Source organism: Bufo bufo, chromosome 11 (assembly GCF_905171765.1).
Source record: "Bufo bufo chromosome 11, aBufBuf1.1, whole genome shotgun sequence".
NCBI lineage: Eukaryota > Metazoa > Chordata > Amphibia > Anura > Bufonidae > Bufo > Bufo bufo.
The window spans coordinates 94628968-94651593 of record NC_053399.1 but is presented as its reverse complement, the minus strand read 5'-3'; the positions used below and the strand labels follow the sequence as shown (position 1 = coordinate 94651593).

The 22626-nt window shown below is 45.6% G+C and overlaps 1 protein-coding gene across 6 annotated transcripts in view; it reads right to left on the bottom strand.

Moving 5' to 3' along the window:
- Window positions 1-7218, bottom strand: part of LOC120982214 (SLAM family member 5-like) — a 76306-nt gene extending 69088 nt beyond the window's left edge. For all 6 annotated transcript variants that reach the window (XR_005774861.1, XM_040412217.1, XM_040412218.1 and 3 more), the window contains exon 1: window positions 7005-7218. Coding sequence is in view for 3 of the 6 variants with exons in the window: in XM_040412216.1 (XP_040268150.1) it covers window positions 7005-7010 (6 nt within the window). In the remaining 3 variants the exon portion in view is untranslated. The remainder of the gene's footprint in view (window positions 1-7004) is intronic.
- Window positions 7219-22626: the final 15408 nt, after the last annotated feature.

Below are 22626 nucleotides of genomic sequence, written 5' to 3'. Positions count from 1 at the left end.
TTTTTTTATTTTATTAAACTTAGACATATTTATATTTAACTCCCTTTACCGGGGTGGCAGGGTGGATTTGATTAAATCAAAATGATTTAAATCACGATTTAAATCAACTAGTCAGTAAGGCTTGATTTAAATCATAGTTTTTCTACATAAAGACTAATTCTTGCTGGTATAACTTATAATATGCAAGTAGATGAAGATTTTTAGAATAACAACTTTTCATATTAGTTTGATTACGGTAGGTTGATTCTGCATTCATAGGTTTGTAGAAGTTAGGATTAAGGTATTTTTCTCAACTCTGTTCATGTTATAAAATTTTTGCTGTGAAGAAGAGGCATGTGATCTCTGCTGAGTCAAATTCAGTTTTGAGAACTGCAAAAGTAAACCAAGCATCTGTGATAATACCTTGTAGGCAGAGAAACTGCCCAATAATCTTAAAAAAAAACTTTGGAAGAGCATGAAAAAAAATTACACATATAGAAACATAGACTGTGTCGGCAGATAAGAACCATTTGGCCCATCTAGTCTGCCCAATATACTGAATACTATGGATAGCCCCCGGCCCTATCTTATATGAAGGATGGCCTTATGCCTATCCCATGCATGCTTAAACCCCTCCACTGTATTTGCAGCTACCACTTCTGCAGGAAGGCTATTCCATGCATCCACTACTCTCTCAGTAAAGTTATACTTCCTGATATTACTTTAAGAAGCCCCTTAATTTAAAACTATGTCCTCTTGTAGCAGTTTTTCTTCTTTTAAATATTCTCTCCTCTTTTAACCTTGTTGATTCCCTTTATGTATTTAGCAGTTTCTATCATCTCCCCTCTGTCTCGTCTTTCTTCCAAGCTATACATGTTAAGGTCCTTTAATCTTTCCTGGTAAGTTTTATCCTGCAATCCATGTACTAGTTTAGTAGTTTCTTTTCTGTACTCTCTCCAAGTATCATATCCTTCTGGAGATATGGTCTCCAGACTGCGCACAATACTCCAGATGAGGTCTCACTAGTGCTCTGTAGAGCGGCATGATGCGCCCCCCTCTGTCCTACTAGTAATGCCTCTCTCCATACACCCCAGCATTCTGCTGGCATTTCCTGCTGCTCTAGGACATTGTCTGCCTACCATTAAGTCTTCTGAAATAATGACCCCTAAATCCCTTTCCTCAGATACTGAGGTTAGGACTGTATCACTGATTGTATATTCTGCTCTTGGGTTTTTACACCCCAGGTGCATTATCTTGCCGTTATCAACATTAAATTTTAGTTACCAGATTTTTGACCATTCCTCTAGTTTTCCTGAATCCTTTTCCATTTGGTGTATCCCTCACCAGGAACATCAACCCTGTTACAATCTTTGTGCAACAGCAATAGACACCCCTTACCATCGAGGCCTTCTGCCAATTTCGCTGATAAAGATATAAACAATATGGGTCACAGAACAGATCCCTGAGGTACCCCATGGTAACAAGACCTTGGTCTGAATATACTCCATTGACTACAACCCTCTGTTGTCTGTCCCTCAGGCCACTGCCTAATCCATTCAACAATATGGGAGTCCACGGTACAGGCCTTATTCTACATAATTAAAAAACGAATCTTTATTTCATGATGGAATAACCTTTGGATGGTAATATATTTTCCTCAAAAAGCATTTTATATAAAAAAAAAATCTGATTTAAATAAAAAAAATCTGATTTAAAATAAAATAAAAATCCGATTTTTTTAATTTTTTTTTTAAATCATTGATTTTAACCACCCTGCGGGGTGGTGAATATTGTGTCTGTTTCACGAGGGGGTTTTTTGATGTGGTTGACGCTTTATCTAAACTCCTGAATATACTTGATCATATCTCTCACTTGGTATTACTTTCTTCTACTTTTTTTCATTCTTTAATTTATGTATTTGTTGGATGGTTTGAACAACATGGACCTCGTCATGTCATACTTACTTTGGATCAATTATGTGAAGCATTGAAATAAATATATTGGCGGTCAACATGAGTCCTCCTATAATATGATGTTGATATGCTGTAAGCTTGCGTTCCAATTTCAGCACCAACTGGTAGCGATCACGTGCCTATATTGAGATCATGTGATGTGGGCGCACAATAATGTTCTTACGCTAAGCTGACATATGCAGCGCCTTGTTAGACAACGTGTCATCCAGGCAATCACGTGTCTTCTGACTCTCCCCTTTCATCACATGTCTTACATTGTGCATGGTCACGTGAGGTAAGGTCATGTGATGTCTTGCTTTTCACGTTAGCGCACTCCTTTCCCAGGCATGCGCAGTCGGGGATGGAAGATGCTGTAACGATACACAGACTCCTCCATGCTGGTTAGTGTAAAACCGTCCTTCCTCCATCGGCCAATTGTTTTTATCAATTGTAATGTCTGCACCTGGGACACTCACGTGTTTTTAATGATATAATTATGATATATTTAATGATGGATCTTAATTTACACGTTATACAATTGTCTTGTTTAATTATTGAACTGCACATAATGTTCCATCATGTTAGCACTATTTATTATTCATTGTTGTCACGGATGAAGTATAAGGAGGAAACCCCCAGACTGACAAGCAAGGGAGGGAAAATAGGACAGCCACTAGGCCTCAACGCTAGGGAAAGGAAAAGGCTCACTCCTAGAGAACCCTACTCTGGTCCTGACCCTACCCGTATTGGGCACCCCTTAGATGGTAGGAAGGCCCATACCCTGGAGACCCCTAAAGAGCCCTATGGATAATGGCAGGGCTGAGGACAACCCAGATGAAGAAGCAAGCGTCTCCCTGAGGCCTAGTAACAACCAACAAGTAAAGGAAAAAAAACACAAAACAAACGTTGACACTTAACTTCTGTAGTGAGATGGATGAGCCGGATCTCCAGAGAGGCACCACACACCCAGCTCTTCAAAAACCAAATGAAAGCTATCTTACCGCACAGTCAGGAGGGTGGGGGATAAGACTAAATAGGGTAGAAGTAATGAATACTAAGCTAACCTGAAACAAGGATGTGGTCATTAACAACAACAACACTGAATCAAAAGTAATAAAAAAGGCTGTTAGATTCCGCAACGCTCCGCCAGTCTCCTTGAACTCCTGACATCCTGTCACGGGAGGGACCGTGAGAGTTTTTTACACTTTGTATGCACAATCATGTATTTATTACATACACTTTTAGTGTTGATTGATTTAATAATCAATTATCATGTGGGCCATGTATTTAAACTTGTACTGAGCACCATTTTGTGTTCATCACTGCTTAAGAAAGGTCCCCATTGAGAGGATTGAAAACGCTGCTATTTGGTAAAATAAACGTACACGTTTTTTGGAAGTGCAGTGGAGTTCGCTTTTATAGATAGATATGAGATAGATGTATAGATAGATATGAGATAGATAGTGTCACAAACCAGCCATGCCACGTGTCCCTACCTCCCCTAAAGGTGTTGTCCTAAGTGAACCCCTCGATCTTCACAGTACCCCCTGATGGTGGGGTAGACTTTCCCGAGGGGGAACACCAGGTCGCTAACTCTTGAGGAGGATAGGCCCACGAGGCAGCTGGTCCAGGCGGATCAGGCAGGTAACCTGAGAAAGGTACCAGAAGTAACAAGCGTGGTCAGGCAGGCGGAGTCGTTACCAGGAGCAACCAGTGCAGGACCAAAGGATAAGGCAGAGGTGAAGTCAGACAGGCAAAAGATCAGGCAGGCGGCACAGGTCAGGTTAATCCGTATCGGCAACACGAGAGTCAAGATCAAGCAAGCAGGGATCAGACGGTTAGCAAAATCCAGGAACGAAGTACAAGTCAGGAACACACATGAGTATCAGGATCTTTAGCAAAACACAAGGACCTTGACACTGTGGCCATCTGTGAAGGGACTGAGCCACTTATATATGTGCATGAGGCTAGGATTAATCAGCAAGGTCACATGACCTAACCCATAAAACCCAGGAAGTGACGCATGCCGGCCCTTAAACCCCTTACTGACTTAAAGAGGACCTTTCACAGATTCTTACCCTATGAACTAAGTATACAGACATGTATAGCGGCGCCCGGGGATCTCACTGTACTTACTATTATCCCCGGGCGCCGCTCCCGGTTCTCCTGCTATGCCCTCCGGTATCTCCGTTCCTAAGTTATGGTAGGCGGGTCTGCCCTAGCGCTGGCCAATCGCATTGCAGAGCTCACAGCCTGGGAGAAAATAACCTCACAGGCTGTGAGCTCTGCGCTGCGATTGGCCAGCGCTAGGGCAGGACTCCGCCTACCATAACTTAGGGACTGGTATCTCCGCCTACTATAACTTAGGGAACGGAGATACCGGAGGGCATAGCGGACAGAACGGAGCGGCGCCCAGGGATAATAGTAAGTGCAGTGAGATCCCCGGGCGCCGCTCCACATGGCTGTATACTTAGTTCATAGGGTAAGAATCGGTGAAAGGTCCTCTTTAAGCAAAGGGGGTTTTAGCTAAACAGCTTGCTTTAATCAATCATTACATGTACTTAAAATGGTGCATTAAAAACTATAACTTGTCCCTGCAAAAAAATAAGACCTCATACAAGTACAAGATGAAAAAACAAAAAAAAGTTATAGCTCTTGGAATGCAATTTAAAAAAAAATGTGCATGGTCATAAGGGTTTAAAGAAGATGATGCAAAAAAACAGCAGCAAGCATGCTGTGGCCAGGGCTGAGATGAAACTGTGAAGAGGATCCGCAGAACCACAGCACCTATACAAAACAGAGACCAGAGCCTGGCGCAGTGAATAGGAAGCACTGGCCACAGATCACCGCTGAGCACGGGCCCGGGTACCGCCAGTGGTAAGCAGGGGAACAGCTGCTACAGATAGACAGATATGAGATAGATAGATAGATATGAGATAGACAGATTATGGATAAATAGATAATAGAGCCTACTTTCACATCTGTGTTTTCAATTCTGCTATTGAGATCCGTCATAGGATCTCAATAGCTGAAGAAAACGCTTCAGTTTTGTCACCATTCATTTCAATGGAGGACAAAACTGAACTGAACGAACCAAAGTTGTACTGTAAGCAGCGTTTTTTTCTATCTGCGATGTGGTGTGGAGCAAGACGGATCCGTCCGTGCCACACAATGTAAGTCAATGGGGATGGATCTGTTTTCTTTGACACAGTAAAAAATTGATCCGTCCTCATTGACTTTCAGTGGTGTTCATGACGGACCCATCATGGCTAAAGAAGACATAATACAACCAGATCCGTTCATGACGGATGCATGCGGTTGTATTATTGTAACGGAAGCGTTTTTGCAGATCCATGAGGATCTGGAAAAAAAAACTAGTGTGGAAAAAGTATAGATAATAGATAGCTAAGAGATAGATAGATAGATAGATAGATAGATTGAAGATATATAGATTATTAGATAGATAGATAGATGATATAGATAGATATTAGATAGATAGATATGAGATAGATAGATAGATAGATAGATAGATAGATAGATGATATATAGATATTAGATAGATAGATAGATTAGAATAGATAGATAGATAGATAGATAGATAGATAGATAGATAGATATCGCTTCCATCAATTTAAAAAAGACAACACTATGGTGTTCCAGAGAAGGAAAACAAAGTTAGCCAGGCCCTCTACTTCACGCTACACAACGCCCTCCAACAGCCACCCATAGGTACACCTACCTGGGCCTGATAATTGACCAAACTGGGAGCTTCAAATCAGCCATTGAGGAGTTGAAAGACAAAGCATTGCAAGACCTTCTACAACATCAGAAGACGACTGTACCACCTCAAAGCACCAGTGAGGGTCTGGCTTAAAATCTTTGACTCCATCATTGCACCAATCCTTCCTGTATGGCAGTGAAGTCTGGGGCCCTCACACGTACCGTGACTGGTCAAGATGGGATTCCAGCCCAACAGAAATATTCCACCTGGAATTCTGTAAGCATCTCCTCCAGGTCCATCGGAGCACCTCTAACAGTGCCTGTCGAGGGGAGCTGGCAGATTCCCTCTACACTTTACAATCCAGAAGAGGGCGCTATCATTCTGGGGCCATCTACATGGTAGTAGTAAAGGCTCCCATCACCATAAAGCCTTGCTACACCAAGGTATCCCAGGCAAGGCAAAGCCCCAAAATCAACTTAATGAAACCCAGCCCGACCAGATAATCACCCCACACCACCTCACAAAAGCCGGGATTCAGGAACACAGTAAACAAGAGACAAGAGGAATACGTCAGTGAATGGAGGAAGGAGGTGAGAGCATCCAGAAGCTGACGGTCTACCCAGAGCCTGCAGAGAGACTTCAAACTGGCCCCATATCTGGAGAAACTAGGGAACCCCAGAGACCGGAAAATCCTGACCCGCTACAGACTGAGTGCCCACAGCCTGGCCGTCGAATCCGGACGGCATCGCCCGAGCTACATGCCTAGAGAAAGCAGACTGTGCCAGCAATACCACCTGGAGGCGGTGGAGGATGAGGCTTAATTCCTGATATACTGTCCAAAATACCTCAGCAGTGAAGAACATCAACTTAGGAGACTCTCTGATCTACTCCCAGACTTCAGCTCCATGGAGGAGGAAGAGAAGCTGCCCATTCCTGCTGGGAAAGGAAGAAAACACTGTGGACATTGCAGCACAATATATCAGTGCCTGCCACAGACTGAGAGGAGCCTGATATACCATGAACTCCGATACCCTGAACGGGGTGTGTCCCGCAACCGCCTCCACCCCGTCCATGATATGCCACGGACTCCTATACACTGACCTCGGGTGTGTCCCCATTTCTCAACCCCCTATTTCCCACATGCTTTGGCAATACTAATGTAGAATTTTCGACCTGCCAATAAAGCTTTTTGATTTGATTTGATAGATAGATATGAGGTAGATAGATAATAGATAGGAGATAGATAGATAGATAGATAATAGATACAGTAGATAGATAGATAGATAGCTAATACCAGACAGTAAAGCAGTACTGTTTCTACAGGACGACCACCAGAAGCAGATGTGACTTACCAGCATGATAAACTAAGTACTATGAAGGAGCACACACAGAGCCACCTCATCGCCTTCTCCTTCCTGTGTCACTGTGAATGACATCTAACAGTCCTGTGACTGCTCCGGGGTGAAGCAGACTACGTGTGGTGTGATCCCTCCTTCTATACTGTAAAAGAAGGACTGAAGAAGCTACACCTTTTATACAAACGCCTTCTTGGAATAGTGCATCAAATTAATGGCAGGATAACTGATGCCTGTGGCAAAATGTCTGATACTAAAGGCTCCCATATACATCGGTTTATTTTCGGTCGGGGGGGGGGGGGGGGGGGGGGATCCAAGCTGAATTATTTTACCTCCTCCTTTTGTTCTGTCTGGAATTTAGCTGCCGACTCGGTGTCTCGCATCGGCTTTCTCCTCCCTGCTTACTGACAACACATACAGCTGTGCCGGGCATGCATGTGTATGGTGGAGCTGGGAAACATAGCTGTGGGCTGAACAAGGGTTAGGCTATGTCAGTTAGAATATGAGTGAAGGGCCTGCGAGCTTCTAATTGGTTAAATACGGGTCATGTGATGGCACCATATTTACATTTTTTGTGCAGCATTCTAAGAACCTGATTGTGATGAACCGCACCTCGCAGCCCGCCTGAGGTCACTGTACATCGGGATCATCCGGTACGGTTTTGTCGCTTATTACCAAGATGTGACGTTATGCCCTAACGTTAGGTCAGCTTGGCACAGTTTTACACAGACTGTCCACACGGACACAGGGAGACACGGGGAGTGAGAGAGGATGGCCCATAAGACCCTGACAGGCTGAGAGAGCCCTTTCACTGCCCCATTGAAACAGAGCCCTGCCAGCCCAGTAGACTGCCACCAGTTCCTCGTCAGTTACATCGGGCCAGGAAACCAGCCCAGGTAGCATGTAATGTAATACTGAGACACAGACGTGTAGGATTCATGGATCGAGACAAAAGTACAGCACAAGATTAACCCTTTCAGTACCGGGCCACTTTTTCACCTTAAATCCCAGGCCGATTTTTTGCAAATCTGACATGTGTCACTTTATGTAGTAATAACTTTGGAACACTTTTACTTATCCAGGCCATTCTGAGATTGTGTTCTCGTGACACATTGTACTTCAAGACAGTGGTAAATTTGACAATAAAAAATGAAAAATAAAAAGCGGAGTCAAGCACAATCAAATTTGTGGAGTTTAATCCAGATGCAACGTTTTGGCTTAGAAAGCCTTTGTCATGCATATACCACAAAGTGCGGGGTTTAAATTCCCCAGAGTTAACGACAATTGGGGAGTGACCTGTGAGCCCTATTAACCTCATTGGGGTCAGGGGGTGTGCACATAAAACATAATTAGAAAAAAGTGCTTACATAAGTATTTATATTACTTACATAGCTTGGGTAATGTACAAAAAGATATCTTCCATCCTCCTCTAACCTGTAGTAATTGTCTGGAAGTGAACCTGTGGAACACAAATGCACTCCTCTAGCGAGGTTAGTACAGGCTACTTTATAAATTGCTTCACCTCTATTAGGGATTGCGCATGCGCATTAGCCCGTTTTGCCCATAGTTGGATAGGGACACAGACCTTGCGTTCCACAGCACTGCACGTGCTCTGCCAGATTCTGTTACCGGAAGTAATAGTCTGGATGTGAACCTGTGGAACACAATTGCGCTCCACTTAGCGACATTAGTTTCTATCTTTGCGCCTTTAATTTAGGGGAACAATAGTCTTTATAGTGTGCTCTTTATCCGCCACTACATCTACGCCAATAGAAGCGATTCTTTCTAGGCCAGCCGAGCGCTCATCACTTAGTTACCGGAAGTATCAATGGAACACAATCTGCGTCCCACCGGCGCTCACAGGAAACTACATGTCCGCTTGGCGTCCCACATGGCCACACATTCCTGGCAGCACAGGCATCTTTTTGCTATGTAAGTAATATAAATACTTATGTAAACACTTTTTTCTAATTATGTTTTTATGTGCACACACCCCTGACCCCAATGAGGTTAACTGGGCTCACAGGTCACTCCCCCAATTGTCGTTAACTCTGGGGTATTTAAACCCCACACTTTGTGGTATATGCATGCTTGACAAAGGCTTTCTAAGCCGAAACGCTGCATCTGGATTAAAGAGGTTGTCCGGTCCCAAAATGTAAATTCATTTCTGTGCTCCTCACCATGCATACATCTGCCCCCAATACCTGTTTTTCATGTCTGAGCTTTCCTTTCTCCCTGGAAGACATCACATTATCCTGGCAGATCTGTTTACGTTCTTCCCTGCTTGTTTTGTTGAATACATAACTTTATTGATACACAAGCCTGGCTGCACTGCACAGTGATGAGTCACAGCCTGGCCACGCCCCCCACTCTGCTTTGTCTGCAGCAGCTACTACATCTACATCTCCTGTGTCCATCTTTCTACACCCAGACAGGAATCTGCTTCTCACCCAGTGTCTAAATCCTATTACTGACTGTCCACAGGCTCTGCCCTCACATGTGTATCTAATCCTATCCTGTGTGATACAGCCTGCTGAGCTGTGTATCTAATCCCATCGCTGACCGTCCATTGGCTCTTCCTTAACCATCTCTAGAGTGTAATAAACACATCATATCCAAACACATCTGTATCTAATCCTGAGCTGTGTATCTAATCTCATTACTGACCGTCCACGGGCTCTGCCCTCACCATCTCCAGAGTGTAATAAACACATCATATCCAAACACATCTGTATCTAATCCTAACATGTATGTGGGCCTGATACATAGACTGTTGTATGCGATACAGCCTGCTGAAGTGTGTATCTAATCCCATCTTCTATGATACAGCCTGCTGAGCTGTGTATCTAATTCCATTTTGTATGACACAGCCTGCTGAGTGGTGTATCTAATCCCATCTTCTATGATACAGCCTGCTGAGCTGTGTATCTAATCCCATCTTCTATGATACAGCCTGATGAGCTGTGTATCTAAACCCTTATGCACACGACCGTATCCATTTTTCGGTCTGCGAGACGCAGATCCGCTAAATAAGGATACGGTCCGTGTGCGACCAGCATTTATTTTTATTTTTTGCAGTCCCCTTGATTTCTATGGATTTCAGGTCTACATTATGAGTACCAAAATAGGACATTTTCTTTTTTTTTTTTTTTGTTGCAGAACTGACTCTGTGCTTTTCACATCCGTATATCAGTACAGCAAAGAACATGTCTTATTCTGGTCCTCATAATGCAGATCTAAAACCCTGTGAGACAGTGACCTTTCTCACACAGGTTAGAGGCAAGGAAGGGGTGGATAGTGCGGTCCACACCCCTGTTCCACCACAGGTGAGACCAGCTGGACATACTCAGCCTGGCATAAAGCACCTCCCAGGGTGTCAGCAAGGGGGCCTGTGGACAGAGGCCTGGAGGCTCTGTGTGGTCCAAGCCCGGAGGGCTGAGAGACCACTATTCCCCAAGAGACACTGGACTGGAGACAGTGGGCGTACTGTGCTCTGTACAGCCAGGAGGCTGTGGGACATTGGCTCAGAAAGCCACATGTGTTCACAGGGTGTGAACAGGGTGTTTATTATTTTTGTCATTTCGCTTGTGCTGGTGTAACACAATAAATGAACTGTTTAGACCTGAAACCTGGTGTCCTGAAGCCGTACCTGTGAGGATGATCCCCTGAAAGAAAGCTACCCCTCACAACCCATAGAACTCAATGGCTCTGGAAAAAAATGCACATCTCACACAGGCAGTATCCTTATTTAGCAGATCTGCTACTTGGAAAAAGCAGAACGGATACGATCCTGTGCATGAGGCCTAATCCTATCTTTTTTGGTCCTGACTACTGAAGGGTTTATCTTGGGGCCAACATGTGTGATAAGACCATTATCAGCCTGGGAAACCCGGTCCGTGTGTCGCCACATCTCCCAGGCCAACCGCACTCTCCTGACCGAACTGACGATGTAATGTATGATACAGCCAGTGTATTATCTGGTCAGGGGAGCCGAGGTTGGCCTGGAAATTGTGGCTAACACATGGACTGAGACATGGATTCCTGGGCCCCATAACAGAGACATCCACGGTGCCCCCATAACAGAGACATCCACGGTGCCCCCATAACAGAGACATCCACGGTGCCCCCATAACAGAGACATCCACGGTGCCCCCATAACAGAGACATCCACGGTGCCCCCATAACAGAGACATCCAGAGCGCCCCCATAACAGTGACATCCAGAGCGCCCCCATAACAGTGTCACTGTTATGGGAGCACTGTGGATATCAATGTTATGGGGTCACTCTAGATGTTATCTACAGTGCCTCCCCCCATGTGCCAGCCACAGTGCCCCCATGTGCCAGCCATAGGGCTTTTGGAGGACAGATTTTGCAGGATTGGCTTTTGGGAGCTATGTCGCATATGAAGACACCCTGAAGTGGCCCTACGGTGAAAACCCCCAAAAAGTGACCACATTTCAGAAACTAGACCCCTCAAGGAGTATTTCAAGGTGTGTAGTAAGCACTTTGACCCATCAGGCGTTTCACAGAGTTAGGCCTCATGCACACGACCGTGGTGTGTTTTCCGGTCTGTAAATCGCGGATCCGCAATTTGCGGAACGGCACGGACAGCCTTCAATATAAATGCCTATTCTTGTCCGCAAAGCGCGGACAAGCATAGGACATGTTATATTATTTTAGCGGGGCCACGGAACGGAGCAAACGGATGCGGACAGCACACGAGAAGCTGTCCGCATCTTTTGCGGCCCCGAGCGGCTCGGATGCGGACCAAAACAACGGCTGTGTGCATGAGGCCTTCAGAAACACTTGGCTGTGAAAATGAAAAATTTAAATTTTTTTGTCACGGATGGTGTACAGGAAACAAGACAATGCAATATAATCAATGACTCACTGGATCCACAACTAAGGAACAAAAGGGAGACCCCTGCATGAGACCTGGCACTCTCCCTGACTGCTCAGCCTATGCGAACACCCCAAAGGTGGATGGGCGCATATCCACGTACCTCGGCTATCTAATACCTGAAGACCCTACAATAGTGAGGGGACACGACCACCGGCTCCCTACACCAGACACGCAGGGAGTCAGGGTCTCCTGAAATCCATCAGACAGAAAATCACAAATAAAGGAACAGCACTTATCTTGCAGAGGACTGGGAAATAGGAACAGCATGCACACACACTCCAGGATGTTGTATAAGCCGCACACTACTGCATTATGGGGAGGAACTTAAAGGGAAGCAATCAGTCCAACTGCATGACAGCTGAGATAGACTAACGAGATGAGGAACTGAAACCAAAACAAAGAAACTCAAGGAGGAGGATCTGGAAGGCTCCTGTCAGAGATTCTCAGCTGTCTGGTTGTGACAGTACCCCTCCCTCTACGAGTGGACTCCGGACACTCAGAGCCCACCTTCTCAGGATGGGACCTATGGAAAGCCCTGATGAGACGAGTGGCCTTAATGTCCGTCACTGGGACCCACATCCTCTCCTCAGGACCATAACCCTCCCAATGAACGAGGTACTGGAGGGAACCGCGGACAAGACGAGAATCCACAATCCTAGAGACCTGAAATTCAAGATTTCCATCAACCATAATCGGAGGAGGAGGCAAAGGCGAGGGTACAATAGGTTGAACATAAGGTTTCAATAAGGACTTATGAAAAACATTATGGATCTTCCAAGTCTGAGGAAGATCAAGACGGTAGGCAACAGGATTGATGACAGACAGGATCTTGTAAGGCCCAATAAACCTAGGACCCAACTTCCAGGAGGGAACCTTCAATTTGATATTCTTGGTAGACAACCACACCAGATCACCAACATTCAGGTCCGGACCAGGCACACATCTCTTATCTGCCACACGCTTATATCTCTCACTCATGCTCTTTAGATTATCCTGAATCTTTTGCCAAATAGATGACAAAGACGAGGAGAATCTGTCCTCATCAGGTAAACCAGAAGACCCCTCTCCCGAGAAAGTCCCAAACTGCGGATGAAACCCATATGCACCAAAAAATGGTGACTTATCAGAGGACTCCTGACGACGGTTATTTAAAGCAAACTCAGCAAGGGACAAAAAAGAACACCAATCCTCCTGATTCTCCGCCACAAAACAGCGCAGATATGTCTCCAGATTCTGATTGACGCGCTCTGTCTGGCCATTCGACTGCGGGTGGAAAGCAGAAGAAAATGACAACCGAACCCCCAAGCGAGAACAGAAAGCCTTCCAGAATCTGGAAACAAACCGCGTGCCCCTATCAGAGACTATGTCTGAAGGAATACCATGCAATTTGACAATGTGGTCAATAAATGCCTGCGCCAGCGTCTTAGCATTGGGCAAACCAGGAAAAGGGATGAAATGCACCATTTTGCTAAAACGGTCCCACCACCACCAGAATCACAGTCTTCCCCGAGGAACAAGGCAAGTCCGTTATGAAGTCCATGGACAGATGTGTCCATGGACGGGAAGGAATGGGTAAAGGAAGGAGAGGACCTGATGGCCATGAATGAGGGACTTTGGCACGAGCGCAAGTCTCGCAAGCTGCCACAAAACCCTCAACCGACTTACGAAGCACAGGCCACCAGAATCTCCGAGCGATGAGATCCAGTGTGGCTCTTGCCCCCGGGTGCCCAGCAAGGACCGTATCGTGGTGTTCCTTAAAAATCTTGTGTCTCAAAGCGAGAGGCACAAACAACCTCCCAGGAGGACAAAGATCAGGAGCCTTTGACTGGGCTGCCTGCACCTCTGCCTCCAATTCAGGAAAAAGAGCAGAGACCACCACACCTTCAGCCAAAATGGGACCCGGGTCTTCAAAATTCCCACCTCCCGGAAAACAACGTGACAGGGCATCTGCCTTCACATTCTTAACCCCAGGGCGGAACGTGACAACAAAATTAAACCTTGAAAAGAACAAAGACCATCTGGCCTGTCTCGGGTTCAGACGCTTGGCTGACTCCAAGTAGGCCAGATTTTTATGGTCAGTAAACACGGTAATAGGGTGTCTGGCTCCCTCTAGCCAATGGCGCCATTCCTCAAAAGCCAACTTGATGGCCAACAATTCCGTATCTCCCACATCATAATTTCTCTCTGCGGAGGAGAGTTTCTTCGAGAAAAAGGCACACGGTTGCCATTTGGCAGGAGAGGAACCCTGAGACAAGACCGCACCCACCCCTACCTCAGAAGCATCAACCTCAACTATGAAGGGTAACGAAATATCAGGTTGTACCAGGATGGGAGCGGAAGCAAAACTCTCCTTGATATTAGAAAAGGCCTTACGCGCCTCTACCGACCAGGAAGAAAAATCTACCCCCTTTCTGGTCATATCAGTGAGTGGTTTAACAACAGAGGAATAATTCAAAATAAATTTCCTGTAATAATTGGCAAAGCCCAAAAAACGCATCAGCGCCTTCTGATTCTCAGGAAATCCTGAACTCCACTCTCAGAGAAGACATCCGAAAATTCAGAGAGGAAAGGTGGTACAGTCTTAGTAGAAACCTCAGAAACAGATGTCATGAGGCAATTCTCTCTGCAAAAGTAACTCCAACCATTTATTTGCCTCGCTTGCCAATCAATGGTGGGGTTATGTTTAGTGAGCCAGGGTAGCCCCAACACTAAAGGAGTAGGCAAACCGCTAAGGACGAAACATGACACATCCTCAACATGAGCATCACTCACAATTAAACAGATATTGTGAACCATGCCCTTTAATGATTTCTGAGAAAGTGGAGCGGAATCAATAGCAAAAACAGGAATATCCTTTCCCAAAGTGCATACCTGGAAACCATGAGTTATTGCAAATTGATTATCAATGAGATTGACAGCTGCTCCACTATCCACAAAAAATGCTCTTGCTCTCTAGCGCCATCCCAGCAGGCAGGACAAAACGGGAACTACAAGCAAACGGAAAACCTTCAATTTCCGCCTCAACCCTGCCAATAGTAACAGACGGAACATTTTTAAAAGATTTTTTCCTTTTTGTTTCTTTATTACTCCCAGAAAACTGCCTGAATCTCCTAGAGGGACAAACATTTGCCAAATGATTTATACCTCCACAACAAAAACAAACCCTCCCATGCGGGCTGAATCTTCTATTGTCAGGGGCAATCAACCCCAGCTGCATGGGCTCCTGCTCAGAAGGGGCTGACAGCGACTGAGACCCCTGCGCACAGAATGAGACCGCTGCACTGTCCCGGGACTGAGTATGACAGGAAAAGAGATTTCTCCTCTCTCTCTAAGACGCCTGTCAATACGAACGGCCTGAGACATAGCAGAATCCAAGGAGGTAGGTCTCTCATGAAAGGCAAATGCATCTTTCAATCCCTCTGAAAGACCATGGCAAAATTGACTTCGGAGTGCAGCATCATTCCAACCAGTATCAGCTGCCCATCTCCGAAATTCTGAGCAGTATATCTCTGCGGATTGTTTACCCTGGCATAACAGACGTAGTCTAGACTCAGCCAGAGCAATACGATCCGGATCATCATATATCTGACCCAGGGCTAAAAAGAATTCATCTACTGAACGGAGGGGCCGTGCCCCCTCCGGCAGCGAAAAGGCCCAGGACTGAGCGTTACCCCTGAGCAGCGATATAATGATCCCCACCCTCCGTTCCTCATCACCAGAGGAATGGGGAAGATGGCGAAAATTGAGTTTGCAAGCCTCTCTAAAACGCACAAAATACTCACTACCCCCGGAGAACGTATCCGGGAGCGAGATCTTAGGCTCAGAACAAACTCCATGAACGCAAGCTGAACCGGTCACTTGAAACTGAGAAAAAGTCTTACGGAGATCAGCTACCTCCAATGAAAGACCCTGGAAGCGTTCAGCCAAAAGTGAAACCGGATCCATGCTTCCATGCTTGAGACGGTTTAGGCGGCTTATAATGTCACGGATGGTGTACAGGAAACAAGACAATGCAATATAATCAATGACTCACTGGATCCACAACTAAGGATCAAAAGGGAGACCCCTGCATGAGACCTGGCACTCTCCCTGACTGCTCAGCCTATGCGAACACCCCAAAGGTGGATGGGCGCATATCCACGTACCTCGGCTATCTAATACCTGAAGACCCTACAATAGTGAGGGGACACGACCACCGGCTCCCTACACCAGACACGGAGGGAGTCAGGGTCTCCTGAAATCCAGCAGACAGAAAATCACAAATAAAGGAACAGCACTTATCTTGCAGAGGACTGGGGAATAGGAACAGCATGCACACACACTCCAGGAAGTTGTATAAGCCGCACACTACTGCATTATGGGGAGGAACTTAAAGGGAAGCAATCAGTCCAACTGCATGACAGCTGAGATAGACTAACGAGATGAGGAACTGAAACCAAAACAAAGAAACTCAAGGAGGAGGATCTGGAAGGCTCCTGTCAGAGCTTCTCAGCTGTCTGGTTGTGACATTTTTCCAGAGAAAAGTTGATTTACACCCACATTTTGTTACCCATTTCCCCCCGAATACACCAACACCCGATATGTGCTTGTAGCCTGCTGTATGGGCGCATGGCAGGACTCTAGAGGCAAAGTGCAAAATATGTTTTTTGCAGGATTGAAAAACAGACATGGATTTTAGGTGTCATGTTGCATAAAAAAAATTCCTGAGGTCCCCAGAAATGAAAAATCCCAAGAAGTGACCCCATTTTGGAAAGAGCACCCCCATACGAACATTTAAAGTGGTAAAAGGGGTACTTTTCAGCAAACAGGTGTCTCACTAAAATTGAAAAATTACTAGCAGACCCGAATTTTTCACTTTCACAAGGAGTTAAAGGAGAAAATGCACCCCAGTTATATGTTCCCCATTTTCTCCCCATTCAGGAAACACCCCATATGTGCTCATAGCCTGCTGTATTGGCGCATAGCAGGCCTCTAGAGGCAAAGTGCAAAATATGGTTTTTGCAGGCCTAAATTGGCAGGCATGGATTTTAGGTGCCATGTCGCATGTTAAAAATTTCCTGAGGTCCCTAGAAATGAAAAACAGCATAAAGGATGAAATTAGATTAATACTCCATGGATGAGTGGTAGATTTTAAAACATCCTGCATGCACAGGCCAGGTTTCGCAATGGTAAATGGTGTCTTTCCTTATCCCCCTTTTGGAACACACCCTGCATCTTTTTTGGGTCCTTCCCTTCCTCGCTGTTTAGGGGACTTCAAAAGGGAAATGTTGCCCTGGTACAACTCGGGCACCATAACTTGCAGAAGTACTGGGGCCCTCCATTGCTTGGTTTGGAAGAATTAGGGCCTTTATCGCCACCTCTTGAAATTGTAGGAATGTTCTTGGATGGCCTCTATATCTAAATACCACGTATGCATTGTACATTGCCATCTGTACAATGTGTACGGCCAGCTTTTTGTACCACACTTTTGTTTTTCGTGTGGCACTGTAGGGCTTCAAAACTTGATCTGAAAGATCAACCCCCCCCCCCTCCCCCATGTGCCTGTTGTAGTCCAGAATGCAGTCTGGTTTGGGGACAGTGGTAGTGGTACTACATACAGGGGCAGGGGGCTGAATGGTGGTCAGCAAAAGGACATCCCTCTTGTCCTTGTACTTAACCACCAACAGCTGTCTCCTTTTCTTAGCAGTTGCACTACCAGGGATCTAGGGAGGCCTCTCCAATTTTTGCGTACTGTGCCACACGCCACAGTACCTCTGGAACTTAGTGGTAGACTGGTGTAGTAATTATCCACTTATAGATGGTAACCCTTATCCAGCAGTGGGTGCAGTAAGTCCCACACTATCTTCCCACTAACTCCTAGGACGGGGGGCATTCTGGGGGTTCAATCTGGGTGTCCCTTCCTTCGTAAACCCGGAACTTGTGAGTGTACCCAGAGCTACTCTCACAGACTTTATACATTTTTATGCCATACCTTGGGTACTGGCGGAATCTTACCCTCTCTTTGAAAAGTAATAGGGATTCGTCTATGTAGACATTTTGTTCTGGGGTGTACACTTCTGAAAACTTTGCTTCGAAGTGGTCAAGGATGGGACTAATTTTGAACAGACGGCCAAACCATTTACCATCAAATTTATAAAATCTTCAGAGAAAAAGATTTTAAAAAAAATCAATTTCTGTGAAGGTCAAAAAATCTATCTGAATTCTTAAGTTGCCCACAAACTCAGGAATTTGGGGCTGATAATCCTCAGGGGGTGGGGTCCATATAGGGGTCTCTCTGGGGGGCTGTACCCACTGCTACTCTGGGGCCCCTTCTAGAGGGCCCCTCATCAGCAGATGATGATGAGGGGGTAGAGGAGTAGAGGAAAGTGGCATCCTCTTCTCCCTCATTGGCATACTCAGTATCGGAGGTATGCCTCGTCAGCTGAGTATACTCGTTTGGGTGGACGGGCCAGATTTATTTTATTGGGGTGTGATGTGTAAAACTTAAAGGGACACTGACAGGCCCTATAAACATATTTCGATATTCCTATGCAGTCATAGGTCTATTAAAGTGTATTCCAATTATATAAGAGTACCCCCTGTCCGCATTGTAAACCATGTAAAAACAACTTTATATTCATCTGTCAATCACATTCCTTTGTGCCCATGGGGCGTTTTTTTCTCCTACCTTCGTGCCCTGCCGCGCCCCAACTGTCGATTCCTACCGCCGCCCAGCTCATTATTATTCACTGCGCTGGGCGGCTCTTACATTCCCCGATCCTGTCAGATCCCGCGCATGCCCGATAGAGACAGAGAGCAGCCGCATAGAAGAAAACGGGACGCAGGCTTGGAAGGGTGCCGGATACAGGTATCCGGCGCATGCGCAGATGGTCCGATTGAGGCCGACTGGGCACGAAGGTAGGAGAAAAAACGCCCCATGGGTACAAAGGAATGTGATTGACAGATTAATATAAAGTCGTTTTTACATGGTTTACAATGCGGACAGCGGGTACTCATATCATTGGAATACACTTTAATAGACCTATGACTGCATAGGAATATCGAAATATGTTTATAGGGCCTGTCAGTGTCCCTTTAATTTAGTGCGAGGGGTGTGTATGTAGTGTTTTCACACATGAAGGGGCTTGTAATCAATTTAAAATTAAATTTAGGAGAAAAAAAATTGTAATAAAAAATAAAATAAAAATTTCAGCAAAAACTGTAGTATAAAAACTCACTACAGTGTTGAAAAAGTGAACACTGGCTAAAAATTAGCGGCCATCTAGCAACCTATGTCCTCGGCTCTATACACAAAATCCCGGTGACAGGTTCCCTTTAAGGGCGCACTAGACACAACACTGTATACACACAGGTGATCGAACAGATAAAAGTCAGTTACCGGATATATGTGTAGTCCTTGAAGCTGTATTCACATGGGAGGCAGTGATGCCATCGGGGTCTCCAGGTCTCTCCAAACACAATACACGGCGTGACCTCCCTTCAGAGTAAAGATGATGGCCACTGCCTCGCATGTGCTGTTAACCCTTAGTAAGTCACGCCCCTTCCTCCCTATCCTAACTCCTCACCAGAAGGTCATAGGAAGATGGTTCTGGCACCAATTGATCTGCCCAGATCCCTGGTGCATTTGGAGACCAAGCACTGCATTGCTATTAGGCTCCTACTAGACGTTCTCCATATCTCCCCTTCCCTGGATCCTATAAGTGAGCAAGGTCCAGGAGGACACTCGGTTCGGTTCCAGGGTCTCAACGATGTAACCGCTGTACGGCTTCATATGTGTGGTAAATTCATATGAACTCTGTTATGTCTGGAGAATTTCTTTTGTTGTAGGTAACAAGCTCAGCCCCCGCCTGGCTGTTGGAGGTGTGAAATGTCACATTTCGGCTTTGAGGCTGGGCCCCCTGTGGAGCCCGCTTCCTCTGCCAATGACAGCAAATGGGCAGGCCTTAAACTATGTTCCCTCATATTCCTCACACTGATGTACCTATTTGCCAAATTTGGTGCCGATCGGTCCAGTATCTTGGTCGTGCACAAAGAACAGACAGATATAACATTTGTAGTTAGTAGAGATGAGCGAACTTCTGTTTTAAGTTCAGCGTCTAAAGTTCGGCTTCCGGTTAGTGGAGGATCCCGATATGGATTCCGAATTCCGTTGTGGTCCGTGGTAGCGGAATCAATAATGGCCATTATTGATTCCGCTACCACGGACCACAACGGAATTCGGAATCCATATCAGGATCCTCCGCTAACCGGAAGCCGAACTTTAAACAGAAGTTCGCTCATCTCTAGTAGTTAGATGCGCCCATTGCTAAAACTGAAAAATTGGCCTAGTAAGGAAGGGGGTAAACTCTCCGGTAATGAAGTGGTTAAAAGTATTAAAACTATATAAATGTGGCATCGTGTGTCGTATATGTGACCGTACTGACCTGAAGAATGATGAAGGGAACAGGTCAGTTCTACCACAAGAGGACTCCCTGAAAACATATGGTAGAATTGCATTTTTTTTTTCCAGTGTCACCCTATTTGGAATTTTTTTCCCCAGCTTCCCACTACCCAATATTAACCAAAGTTTTTTAATTTTCCTTTTTCCGCTGCCTGCCTTCCCAGAGCCGTAACTTTTTTAATTTTCCTTTCGCATAGCCATATGAGGGCTTGTTTTTTGCAGGACAAGTTGTACTTTACAACGACACCATTTAATACTGCACATAATGTGGCGGGAAGCAGGACAAAAAAATCCAAAATGGGGTGGAATTGGAAAAAAGAAATAGCAATACCGGCAGTTTTAATTTTTTTTTTCTTTACGACGTTCGATAAAACTGTCCAGTAACTTTCATTCTACAGGTCAGTACGACCTAGTCGGCCTTGTGTTTAGGTACTGATAAAATAATAAAAACCTTGGAAAAAAAAATCTGTTTTGTTTTCGTCGCCATATTCTGACCCCTATAACTTTTTTGTAATTATATGTACGGAGCAGGGTTAGGGCTCATTTTTTGTGGGGTGATCTTTACTTCTCATCGATACCATTCTGGGATGTGTACGGCTATTGAAATCACTTTTTGTTAAAAAAAAATTGTGGTAAATGAAGCGACCCAAAATGGCTAATCGATCATTTAGACCTCTTTTTTTTCCGTTTCGCTGCTTGCCATATGGGAAAAATATTTTTATAGTATGGGCCTTTTCGCAAGTGGCGATACCCATGATGTGAATTTTTTATTTTAATTTTTGGGAATTTTTAAAAACTATTTTTTTTTTACACTTTTTTTTTAATAGTTCCCCATAGGGAACTATAACAAGCAATCATTAGATTGCTATTCCCATAGATGCCAATGTACTAGTTTCCTATGGAGGCCTGCTACAGACAGGAAACACTGAGCAGCGGCCTCCTGCCATTCTCTATGACAGGGGCTGCCGCACACAAGCTCCGGCTCCTCTAATCGCCACACGGGGGCGCCGGAGCATTGACCACGGCATCTGAGTTAAGTGTCTGCGACCACCATTATCGCCGGTCTCGGACATGAGCCGCGGGTGTGTCTGTTGTATGAAATAGCGTGAGCGGGCACCATCTTAAAGACCCGACCAGCGCTATACTAGTACGGCACTGGTTTGGAAGGGGTTAAATGGTGCCATTAGAAAGTAGAACTTTTCCCACAAAAAACAAGCCTTATGTGAACAGAAAAGTAAAAAGGTTACGGCCAGTGGCATAACTACAGCTGACAGGGCCCCACAGTAAATTTTTGAACGGGGTCCCCGCAGCAATTATTTTCACAACCCCCCCTCCTCCTGTGCGACCCCCATTCCTATGGCTTGTCAACATTCTGGCCGATGACATATTTGACTTCAGAGGCTCACGTGACGATACCGAAAATCCAATTGTCACCAGTGCCACCTATAACTTAACTAGGGTGTTACATAGCAACAAGGGAAGACAACCTACCTGCTCCACCCAATGTTCTAACACAGTCACAGGTTAACCCTGCCTGAGGTAAAGTCAATGGAATGGAGCCATGATGCAGTAGGCTAGCTCCCTGACAGGGCTGACTGCGCATGCCCTCACAGAGCTGAGGAGGACTCGATGCCTTCGGTGTGACCGCCCACTTTCCTAGCTGAACCCTAATGGACGAACGGAAAGAAGCACAGAGCAGCTCCTCAGTGCCAGCGGCGCTAGCCAATGCCATTAGCCAATTCTCCCGCTCACAATCTGTTTCAGCCAATCACGGGAGGCCCTTTAGCTGGGCTGCTATTTGATTGGTGAATGGTAGAGCGGGGCGCTAACTCTCCTCCTCGCCGCCCTAGTAACGCAGACATCTGGTTTAGCCAATCACGGGAGGCCCTTTAGCTGGGCTGCTATTTGATTGGTGAATGGTACAGCGGGGCGCTAACTCTCCTCCTCGCCGCCCTAGTAACGCAGACATCTGGTTTAGCCAATCACAGGAGGCCATTTAACTGGGCTGCTATTTGATTGGTGGATGGTAGAGCGGGGCGATAACTCTCCTCCTCGCCGCCCTAGTAACGCAGACATCTGGTTTAGCCAATCACGGGAGGTCCTTTAGCTGGGCTGCTCTTTGATTGGTGGATGGTAGAGCTCGGCACTAGCTCCCCTAGTAATGTATACATCCCGGTCAACCAATTACGAGAGGCTAGTTTAGCTGCGCTGCTCTGTGATTGGCTGATGGCGCGGCACTAGCCTTGCGCCCCTAGTAACGCAGACAACTTGGTCA